The following is a 12,182-nucleotide window of genomic DNA, read 5'->3' as shown; positions in this document are numbered from 1 at the left end:
AGACCTTTTCCAAAGTCATAAATAAATTTTATCATAATATGCTTCATATTTTTAGACTTTTTGCATTTTTTAAAATTTTGAGTAGTATTTAGTGAATAAAGTTGGCAATCCAATTAACTGTTGCTGTTTGAAAATTTTGTGGAAGTATGATCGTAAATATTAAATCGGTTACTGTGTTTAAAGAAATTTAAAACATATTGTATATATTGAATTTAATTATTTGGACTGCTTAAGTTTTGTCTTTTGCTGGGAATTAAAGGTAATTTTTTTTTTAATTTCAGTTTTGAAGCGTGTTTATATGCATATAATGTGTAAAGATTTTAATATAATTCTACGTTTGCTTTCTTATTAATGTTGTTTAAAATTTGTAGTTTTTTATGTGTTTTTTGAATTTCTAGAAAAGAAGAATTAGATGAAGAAATATTTTCATTGTGTTTTTGTTTTCTACCCCCCCCTTTTTTTCCCTTGTTGACTTTTATGACTTCTCAAAACATTTTTCTTAGTATTCCTTTTCCTGTTATTTAATGAAAACGTAAATGTCACATGAATACAAAAATTTTAATCCAAAGCCTCTGCTACCAGTAATGTAATTTTTTTTCAAAACTTCTTGAAAAAGTAAATTAAATCACATTTTGGTTATTTCAAATTATCAAAACCCCAGTGTTAAATTTTGTGCCTCATATTTTTTTCATTGTATATTCTAATACAAAACTTAACTTTTATAATAAATGCAAGAAAAATTAGGCAGCTTGATATATGAGTTTCTGTCAAATTTTTAATTTTATAGCATCTGTTTCAATCTGTGCAAACTATAGTTCCTCTTTCCTCTGTTTTGTGTTTTTCATGTTGCCCAGAGTAGATAGTGGTTAGTGTTGCTACTGACGTACCGAAATGTCCAGGGTCGAATCCTGGAGAAGGCATGGATGTTTGTAAACGTATAGTGTCAGAGCAGCAAGAGTGAACTCAAAATGCATGTGAGCTGAAAATTCTTTTGACTAAAGTGCAGAATCGGCCACTTATTTGATTGGCGTTTGTTTGGTGCTTTTTACAAGAGTAAGAAGAATTGGATTTTTCTCAATTTCCTTTGACTTTTTAAGTGAAAATAAGTCGATGTGTACATGGATATCGAGTATGTGCAATTCTTAAAAATGTGCCAAGAAGTGGGTGATTCTGCACTTTCCCCATTCTTTCGACAAGTTGCTGTAGGGAAAGAGGGGTGGGAGGTCCTTGGACCAAGCTTTGGGGTGTTCTCCCTCAAAATTGGGACGGGAACTTAATAGTTAGCTATGCTCAGCAGTATCTCAATCAACTGCTGTATTTATGGAGGTGCTGGCCTGGCTTGTACCTGTACCTGATGCTGTGTGATATGCAAATCTGTAAATGCATTACTTGGAACAAATGTGCTAGACATGCTGCATTGAGAAAGTTATTGCTGACAATTTTCAGTTTCTCATTAACTATTTTTTTTTTTTTTTTTTAATTTTTATTTTAATGTGTTTATACATATTTGGAGCATAAAAAGTGTGCAATAGTTTGTTAGTGACTAACAGAGTTTTTCTTATCAATTTTTAGTTTCTACTAATTGCTCATTATGACAATTATGTTAATGATTTTTAACACATTATTATTGTCTAATACATTTATTTCATGTGAAAATAAGTCACATTATTAAAATTTGTTCACAATCATATAAAATTTCATTTGAAAACCAATAATGTTCTAAATTTGATCTAAATTTAATATACTTACTTTTATTGCATTTAAGAATATCTCATAATCAGGCTGTATTGGCTGACTTGAATAATTGTTATTTGATGTAGATACTGTTGCTTTTTTCATCCTCTTTTTGCCGAAATTCATTTCTCCCACTGGCATAAACTGTGGGAATAATGGCTTTTTTTAAAATTTAAACCATGAAACTTTTAGCATTTTTTATAATAAAAAAATAATGCCAAATGATCTCAATTTATGCTAATATATTTATGACTCGAAAGCTCTCGGGTGTACTTGATAAAATATAAGTTATCAGATAACTTTAATATTTATCACAATAAAACAGAAGTTATCAGGGAATAATTATTCATTTTTAAAAATATCAACTTACTCGTTTTTCTGTATTATTCCATAAACATAAAACACAAGTACTGGAAGGGTTATTTAATCCTTCCTTAATTACAGCTTCTACACTTAATAAAAGAGCAGATACATATGAGCAGAGTTCACCCAATCTATAATTAGAGAGAGGGAGAATAACTTATTATTATGAATAAAAATTTAATGTGATTTTTCACAACTGAAATCTGTTGAAGGGTATGGAAATCCATCATCTTCAAAATACATACAAAAGGTATTAGTGGATTATATGTGTTTTGAGGTAAGAGTCGAAACACGAGGTATGCGATGAATTTAAAATAAGGATGTATATAATAAGGATTTTGCCGCCAGACATGCCCAGCAAAATTTTCTAAAATTTTTTCTATATATAGAATTAATGTATATTCCGTTTAGTATATGAATTCAGTGTTATAACACTCCACTTTATATGTGTAATAATGTGTTATATCGAGATTTAGTTATGTCCAATATAAGCATTTTATTTTTGTTTTATAAATCTGGTTCGTTTATTAGCATTATGTTTATTAAATGCGATTTAACAGATTTTCAAATCTATCAGACCCAACCAATGGCCTTCCTGGCTAAGACCGCTGATTACTACTAGTTCCACTCGCACTGAAAGCCAAACGAGCAAATTGGCTGCATGGTTGGGTTTCATAGTTTTCCCATTTGTAACATGGATATGAGTGAGTTTTACTTAGAAAGCCCACCACGGCGACTTGTCTATCCTTAGACAGACAGATCTTGTTTGCTTTGCCATGTTCAAATAATCGGACACAATTTGACAACAAAGACTAATAATAAATGCATATACTGAAATAAAATAAAATAAATCCATATTGCAAAACTACAATAAATGCATGTACCGTAAGAAATGAGATCACAATAAAATTTTAATTATTTTTTAATACACTAATTCCTAAATTGCATTATTTTCAAATTTTAAATCATTTTTATATATGTATTAATGTATATTTTATATGTGTGAAAGTGCACTTGTTTAGCATATCCATATACATTAAATAAATTTGATTTGAAAATACGTGCATTTAGGTGAGATTTTCGTAACTTGAAAAAAATTACTCCCAAAATAATCTCCGAGAAAATATATATATTAAGAAAATAAAATTTTATTTCCCTACTTGGTTCTGTGTAAAACAATTTAAAAAATAGCTTGTTGCTTTTTCTTCTACATTGAAAACTCAATTTTTTAAAAATCTTGTTGTCAGACCAAAAATATTTAGAAGTATAAAATTGTTTTTTTTTTTTTAACACGTTTCTGTGTTATTTCCTTACGGATGTAGATCAACAAGATAAGAGGCCAACCTTTGAAATAGACATTGACTGATTTCACCACTAAAAGACCTTACCTCTAACATAGCGGGCACCACGTGTATCTTTGGATTCTGCTTTGTAATGTAGTATAACTAAACCCCTTGGCCCTGTTTGCCTGAATAGTTTTTGAAAACCGTTCGCATTTGAATGCGTCGAAGTTTGAGTGACTGAAAAACTTCTTGTTCCCAAAGCACTCTGTCTCACACCAATAAAATTTGTTGTCATTATTTCTATTCTCTCTGTGAGTTCTTCAAATACAGGAAAGGGTAATCCGTGCATTTGGGTGCATGTGAGGGGGGGGGAAAAAATTCTATGCTGTTTTTTTTGTATTACTTTTATAGTGGAGCATATCAAAAAACATCTTTATATGCAAAAATTTTCTCTGATGAATGAACTCAGCTGAAAACTCGTTTCTATCTTCTGTACATTAAAAAGAAAAGAGTGAATTAAATTCTTATTGTGCTCTTATTACATTTTTCTAAATTTTTCTGTTCCTCTTTTCTTATAACACACAAGCAATTTTTTATGAAATGAGTGAACCCTGAGCGCTAAGTTCGGTAAGGTCGCTAAAGACCGGTAATTTGAAAGAGTTCAAATCTAGGCAAATGGGTTAATTGCAGGGGAGATTTCATGGTTCCGTCATGTGAACGTAATACGAATTCTTTCTCTTTAAACATCCTTTACGAAATGCAACTCTTTTTAGTCATATAATCTTTAAGAGCTGTGAGCAGTTGTAATCTAAATTTTTATGACATAGAATTTCGTATAAATTTATTCTAGATGCTCCTTTTTTGTACATTATATTTATGAATACAAACCTGTGATTAATATTGAGAATACTATGAATTGATAAATGATGTTATGATTAATACTTGAAATAATATTTAAGCTAAAAATCAATTTGAAACCTTTTTTAAAATAAGGTAACATGCGGCAAACAGTTCTGAATAGAAAGAAACAAACGAGGATGCTAACTCCATACCTCGAACAGAAAATTTATTATCGTCAACTCATTTCAGCTAGAATAAAAGATTTTTAAGCTTACAATTTTGGATTATGGTAAAGCACACAGGGGTTACTTGCCTAAAAGAAAATTCAATTTTGAGTGAAAAGCAATTTCTACAGTAAAATTGATATTCCTCGAGTAATTGGTCCCCCGACACACTCGTGTTTATGCATTTTAGTTCATAACTATTTGTAAAAATTAAACATTAGAAATTGTCATTATGTAATAGAATTCAAAGTAGTTGAAATAAACATTAGAAAATTACAAAATATAAGAAAAATAATGCAATCTTTGTAAAAACAAATCAAAGAATAAAAATTAAAAAAAATATATATATATATAATAAGAAAAGTGAATGTACATGAAGATATAAAGGCCAGAAAAAGCATTAATTAACTTACGTTCTTTCTAGTGGGGAGTGGGCGAAGTGTTTTCTTTGCGTCTGACTCAGAAGGGTTGTGTTTCAGAAATTCTTTATCGGCAGTGGGGGCTTTGAATTATATCAGTCGGTAAGACTTGTGTGAAGTAATTTATGGTAGTGGGAGGGACATATGTTGTGGAGCTCTTATTTGAGTGAAACGGTCTGTTAAATTTTTTTGAAAACATTAGTGAATGGAAATTTATTAATTTCTGGCTAATTGTCATGTCGTAACGATTAAGAAAAGGAAAAAAGGAATTTTCACTGTGAAAGAGCTATTTGACAGACTAAAGATTATGAAATAGGCCCATTTGTTTAGTAACAGCATAAGTCTGAAGACTTTTACATTGGTCTGAAGACTTTTACATCTGAGCTTTTTATATTGGTGAGAGGCATGAATATATATTAAAGAGTTTTATGTATACAAGCTACATCTATCAATATATTTTTTCCCCCTAATGGTCGGCCCTATCCGTTTATAGACATTGGCCACTAAGGCCGGAAGTGGCGGTCACTTTATTATGGAGGCATTAATAGGTGAGACACTGTTGCTTTCAATGAAGGGACAAACAATTTACGTCCGTGCCTTTTTCGGGATTCGTACCCAGGGCTTTCGGTATGGCAGACAGTCACTAACCACTTTCCCATCTGGACATAATGCTTTCAGTATTACCTTTCCTTTCTAAATGCATGTGATGTAAAATTTGAGTATATTTGGATTAGGTTTTTTTTTTTTTTTTTTTTTTTTTTTTTTTTTGTAAGGTCTTATATAGGCTATTTGTTGTATGTTGATTTTTGTAATTTCATTGAATGATTTTGCACATTCAAATAACTAAACTTGTCCACAGTTAATTTAAAATGTTTCATTTGTTACATTAAATAATTTTTTCCTGTGATTCATAATTTTTCTTAATTTTGTTAAGTAAAAATTTCTGGCATTTTTTTATAGGACATAACTATGGAAGATGACTATCACAAATTTGTTAAATATAAACTGAATAATGAAATTCTGAGCTTGAAAGTGAAGCGTAAAATTATCAACAATAAAGTACAAAAGATTACAATTGACAGTTTAAGTTCACGAATTTATGTAGGAAATGAAAATGCAAAGATTTTTCCTGCCGACTGTAAAAAATGCCAAACTGAGCCTTCCACAAGGCTTACACAGCAGAACCAATCATTGCAAATAAATGCTGGAGATGAAGTTGTACCTCAAGATAATTTGGTAAGGATTTTATGTCTTCATAAAATTTTATTTTATTGCTATTGGTTAGAGGAAGTAGTAGGACAAAAAATGAAGCAATAACCGATTTTTCTCTATCATGGAAGAAATTTGCCATTTTTGCTGAAAGTATATCATTTAATACATTAAATCATGATTTCTGAAATTTTATGGGGACTGCGTAATGCAGTTGAGATCAAGCCTTATCAGGATTAGAGCAGATTTTCTCCTCTTTTGAACATATCAGTTCCAAGTTAGGAAAAAAAGATTATTGCATGCAGTAGCAAAAGAGTGTTATGTTTTTGACAATGTTTTTACGATGCTGTTGATTCCATTTTGTAATTATCTGTTTCTTTCTTTTCTTTTTTTAAAATTTAATTTGTTATCTTCACTTTCTAAATAACAGTGTTATTTTGCTATATCTATGTTTTTGATGTGAACTGAAGTTAGCTCCAGAAATCTAAATTCGCAAATGTGAAAGCGTGTGTGTAAAAATACATACTTATATCTTTAGATTACCAAAAAAAAAAAAAAAAAGTTACTTTAAGCAAGTGAAGCTAAGCAGATTATATAGAAAATGAAAATATTTAAACTCGCAATATAACAGGTCTAACATATGAATAAAATATAGCTATGATACATATAGCTATAAATAAATTCAAAAATTAGTTTATTTTATTTTTCCACATTAATGGAGGAAACCTGTTTCCTGTCAGTTTTTCTGTGATTTTGTCCATGCTTTTTACCACTATGGAAGAAATTGCCAACCCTGCTTTAAATATATAATTTTTAATTTGATAATTTGTATATCTTTAAAAATAAGACTTCATTCTATTGTTGTGATTTTTATTATTAAAGCACATGCAGTAAGTAATGAATAAATATTAATGAAATACTTAAACAAATTAGTTTCAATGGATTCTTAATTTAAAATGCTAAAACATAGTAATTATATGAATTTTCATGTTAATTAACCAAGTTATCTTATTATTTTACTTTTACTTGCACTTCTGTTTTCATCACTTCCCAGTAGAATGCAAATAAGGGGTAAGTAATCTTTCAAATACTTTGGGCCTTGTAATGTCACTTTGGTCAAATTGATTTATTATGTCATCATAAAGTTTTTTAATTAATTTAAATTAAAGAGGAGTGGCAACATTAAGCCATCATAAAAACCAAGAATCAATGGCCAATTTTCTGTTTGGGAGATTCAATATGAATAAATATTAATCTTATCAGAATGAGAGCAGTGTCATTAGCACATCCCTACATACTAAATGCTTCATTGTTTTACCCGAACATGATCCAGTTCTACTTATAAAGTGTAAGATGCAAGAAGGACATGTGTATTTCTGTAAAATGATGAGATGGCATTGATATTATATGCATGCTGTAAATAGTTCATCCATTATTAAATGTGTATTATGGATAGTGTTGTGAGTAGTTATTTGCTTGTGGTAAAGTCCCATAATTTTTGAGAGCTCGACATTGGATTGAATAATAGTTGGGGAAAACAGCAGTTTCAAATTTGCAGTGCTTCTGTGTTTTCATAGATTGCATTAAGAACTGATGGTTTGATTATTTTTATTCATCTGAAAAGTACAAAATTCCATCTACGTGAAACTGACATCTGAAATGGGTAAGTCAATTTTAAAACTAAATTATGTTTAAAGTTTAAAAAAATTTGTTTAAAGTCCGATCTTTAACTAGAAAAGTAAAAATTATTCATTGAAAGTGAAACGAAAGTAAATTCGTTTAATGCACTTTGGTATTTACTATTAAATGAATGTGGTATTCAATCAATTCTGTTCAGTTAAACGAATTATTATAAAAATGTAAAATGCAAGAAAAAGAAATTATGTAAATAATTTCTGGTAATTAAAAATCTGTGTTCTAAATATAATATCGATAATGCTGTTTTACCAGAATATGTTATTAATGGTATAAATAATATTGCACAAAATACCATGGATAGGCTGTGTGGAGGCAGATCTCAGGACTCTAAAAATCAATTGTTGGTGGACCATAGCGACTGATTGGATCCGTTGGAGGAAACTTGTCAAGATGTCCATGACCTGTGTATGATTAAATCAGTAACATCTGTAGCAGAATTTCAGGAAAAAACTAACATATATTTATTTATTTAAAAAAAAAAAACTGGATAACGGTAACGTTCAATCTGTTAAGCCGAATTCTACTGTGTCTGATAATAATGGAAGTAAAGAAACTGAAGCTAATGCAACAACTCTTGCTGTTGCCAGAGTAAGTGCCAAAGTTCCTTATTTTTGAAACCAGGTAAAAAAGTATGGTTCTTTCTACTAGAAGCAGAATTTTGACATGCAAAAATAACTGTAGAGCAGGCAAATTATAATAATTATGTGAAAAATTACGTCGAACCTGATATTTTGCTTAGTCCACTACAAGATGGCAAATATCAGGCAATTAAGAACAGATTAATTTCATTATATGCAGACTCGGAGACTCAAAAAACCCAAAAAATTACTGAGTGATTAAAAAACCAGCTCAGCTGCTATTATTAATTTAGCAAATATTGATTTGGCAGGTGACAAAATAGCAAATACTTTCCTAAAAGACATTGAGGCTCCAGTGTGTACCTGTTAAATATATGTGGCATTATATCTGCTAATGGCAAAGATGGCTGATAAGATTTCAACTTAAATCCTATTACCACCCCCCACAAAAAAACAGCCAGTACTTCATCCATAACCGTAAACACAAGACTGATTGAAAACTTACAAAAACAGGTTTGTGAGTTTAGCTTACAGGTTTCTACTTTATCCAGACAACTGCCAGTTGTCCCTATAATTGTTAATGATCCAAACCAAGAGATAATTACAGTGGTAACAGGTTCAGTGATATCTGTTACTGTCACTAAAAATTTGGTGACAAGTCATTTAAGTGTAAACAACTATGTAAGTTTTCATCAGGATCACAGACAAACAGCTTAGAAAACCAGGTGCCGTCTCTCATTGATGACAGGGGATGGAGATGAATCATCTTTTCATCAGTGGCAAATAATTGGCTTGCCAGTTTTTAATAGATGCAGGGGCAGAGCTATCTGTTATTTCTTCATTAACTTCAGATAAGAAAATCATCTCAAAATTAGATCTGTTTTCTACAAATGGTATGAAAATCAAAACATATGGCTCAGAAGTACTCAAGCTTGATCCTGGACTCAGAGGATCGTTCAGTTGGTCCTTTGTAATTGCAGTCCTTTGGATTTGCTTACAAACTTGAACCTTTTGATAAATTCCAAAACTCCCAAGGTGATTGATGGTACATTATTAAGAATTAATGGAACTCCTTGTTTTCAAAATAATAATAATATTCCAATTTTGAATGCTGTACATTATCAGTATTAAAATAATATTAACTACTATTTTCCAGATGTACTAAATTTGAACATTGTTAACAATAAAGCTAAAAATCATTACATTGAAATGAGAGGCCCACCCATTTTCACTGAAGCTAGGAGGTTATTGGCCGAAAAACTCAAAGCAGCTAAAAAGAAGTTTGAATTTTTGCTCTAAATGGGTTTATTCAGACCATTCAAGAGAAACTGGTCGAGCATCTGATTTCTTCATAGCAAGATGTAGTATGGCCTACTACACCATATAGACACCATTTCTGTACCATCTACAGTAGACTTGCAAACTTTCAAAACGATGAAGATTTGGAGATACTGAGAAGAAACCCAAACTTAAAAGTCTTGCGAGGGCTAAGATGAAAAATTCTCGGCCTGACAATGAAAGACTTCAACCTTCAGTTAAAAAATGGTTTTACTTTTCTACATAATCCCCTTGACTTCAACACACTTAGTCCAGCATTTCTCCAACATTGGTATTCCTTCCCGGAAGTAGGATTATGGAAGGTTGTGAAAATATTCATCTACAACCCTCTCAACTTCTTCATTGGATGCGGTGTGCTTCCCAGAAACAAATTTCTTCAAGTTTAGGAACAGATGGAAGTTTGAGGGTGCCAAATCAGGAGAATAGGGAGGGGGATGGCCGAGCAAATCGTACCCAAATCCCGCAGTTTTCCCATCGCCAATGCACTCTTGTGCATAGATGCATTGTCCTGGGGAAAGATGAATTTTTCTTCTTCAAGCCAGGCCTTTTTTCGTGAATATTTCTCTCGTGAACCCGGGGAAAAGTTAAAAGTAAAACCATTGGCAATGTAAAACCATTTTTTCTAAGAAAGAAACGAATATTCCTTTCCAAGAATCACCACAGAACACCTGAACTCAATGTTACTGAAGAAAATTCAGACTCAGCATGAACCAAGACTTCAAGAAGTGGCAGACATGTGAAATTCCTGTGTAGCTTAAAAAATTATCTTTCATAAAGTGCTATTACTAGGAAGGGCGTGTGTAATGTTGCTTTGGTCACATTGATTTATTGTGTCATGTTATTAGCATAGCCCTACATACTAGACTCTTCAGGCTGAGCCAAAATTTAGTAGGACAGGTTGGTTTTGTATTTCAAATTCACTATAGTTAGAATGTGCTTTCTGATTTCTTCAAGTAACTGTGCTCTGTGTCTATTGAACTTTTGAGTTTGTGTAAATATGAGGTTGGCATGTTAATAAATAGCTTTCATTGTTAACTTTGGTACTTACCTATTATCCCGTCGATTGTGAAAATTGGCTGCTATCCAACCATGAAATTTGGTGGAGGTCCTTAGTTGCAGCAGTTGTTTCTGCTGAATTTTGAAAGAACTGGCACCTTTAATAAATAATTGATAGTTGACTGGCTTCACGAAAAGGCTTTCATCAATTTCTACTATTTTGTTAAGCCCTTCACTTTTGCCAGAAACTGTTTAGAACACTAAGAATATAAAATTCCCGCAGATAATTTTTCTGTCAATGACTGTTTTATCAACCTTATTCAGCTGATTGTAACATATCCATTTGTATAGACTTTTTTTGACAGTAAAATTGCATAACTTAAAAAATAATTCATTGCTTGCTGTTCTGTAGAAGAAACGTGTTCCAAATTTGTATCATTTCCTCCCCCTCCCAAATACAAGGAAAAATACAAAATAGGAGTTAATTTATAGCCTTGTTTATAAAAATAAAACAGGGCTTGTTGAGAATCAATCAGGGTTACATCAAACAAAAGCCCAGATTGTTATGGTTAACTTGTAGCATTGGCTACTAATGTTTAAAATTAATTTATGACTAGGAACAGCTTGAATTATAAACAAATAGCTAAGTTATTGCATTTTTATTTTCCAGCTATCGAAATGCGACGCTACGAGCAATGTTTTGAAACCAAAACCTAGCAATCATGAATCAGAACTAGAACTAGTTGCCATTCAGCATAAAGAAATTTAAATATAAATATGAACTACTTATTGCCATTCAGCATAAAAGAAATATAAATATGAATATTAACAAAATATTAAAGTTAATTTTATAAAATAATTAAGCACATGAACAAATATATGAAATAAAAAATAATTATTTCTCATGCAATAACTGGGCCACTACACTACTCCCCCACCAGTAACTAAGTTACATTACGAAGATGTAGAAATAGGTAGTAACTAGTATTGCAGTGTTAACCACTATCAAAATAATTTAGTCAGTCCTTGAATCTAACAGGTAAACGTATAGTTCTGCCTATGCGAGAATGTTGTTGATTCACATCCGAATTTGAGTCCGGTCTCTGCAAATTAGTGTAGTCAGGTTGTATCAACTGAGAATTTTCCTCAGCTAAAATATATGCTGGTTTCAAGCGATCCAGGGATACATCAACATGTTTTCCTTTTATGCTAATAGTAAAATATTTGTCCTTGCGATCAATAACAGGAAATTGTCCTTCATAAGGAGGTTCCAGAGGTTTTTTTACCCGATCTATTCGCTGAAACACATGAGAACGAGTTTTTAAGTCTATGTACAAATATCTGTTCAGATGAATTTTTACAAATTAGTCTTGGTCCAACAATTTCCATCTGTTTCTGGAGTTTATTAGCAAAAGTCTCCGATGCTGTCTGGATACTTGGTTCGCTGAAAAACTCTCCAGGAAGTCTGAGACTCTGGCCATAAACTACTTGCACAATAGA

At 31.4% G+C, this 12,182-nt stretch overlaps 1 protein-coding gene across 2 annotated transcripts in view; it reads left to right on the top strand.

Annotated features, from left to right (window-relative positions):
* Window positions 1–102: 102 nt before the first annotated feature.
* Window positions 103–12,182, top strand: part of LOC118179338 (uncharacterized) — a 90,823-nt gene continuing 78,743 nt past the window's right edge. The window contains exons 1-2 of one of the 2 annotated variants that reach the window (XM_085820834.1): window positions 103–259; window positions 5,824–6,099. In XM_085820834.1, coding sequence (XP_085676960.1) covers window positions 5,833–6,099 — 267 coding nt within the window. In that variant the 5' untranslated portion in view covers window positions 103–259; window positions 5,824–5,832. The remainder of the gene's footprint in view (window positions 260–5,823; window positions 6,100–12,182) is intronic. The other variant, XM_085820835.1, reaches the window with a different exon arrangement.

Source organism: Stegodyphus dumicola, chromosome 7 (assembly GCF_044657685.1).
Source record: "Stegodyphus dumicola isolate Sdum_Otavi_A_Nest chromosome 7, ASM4465768v1".
Taxonomy (NCBI): Eukaryota; Metazoa; Arthropoda; class Arachnida; order Araneae; family Eresidae; genus Stegodyphus; species Stegodyphus dumicola.
Note: the sequence above shows the minus strand (reverse complement) of the source record. Positions and strands in the feature narration are given on the sequence as shown.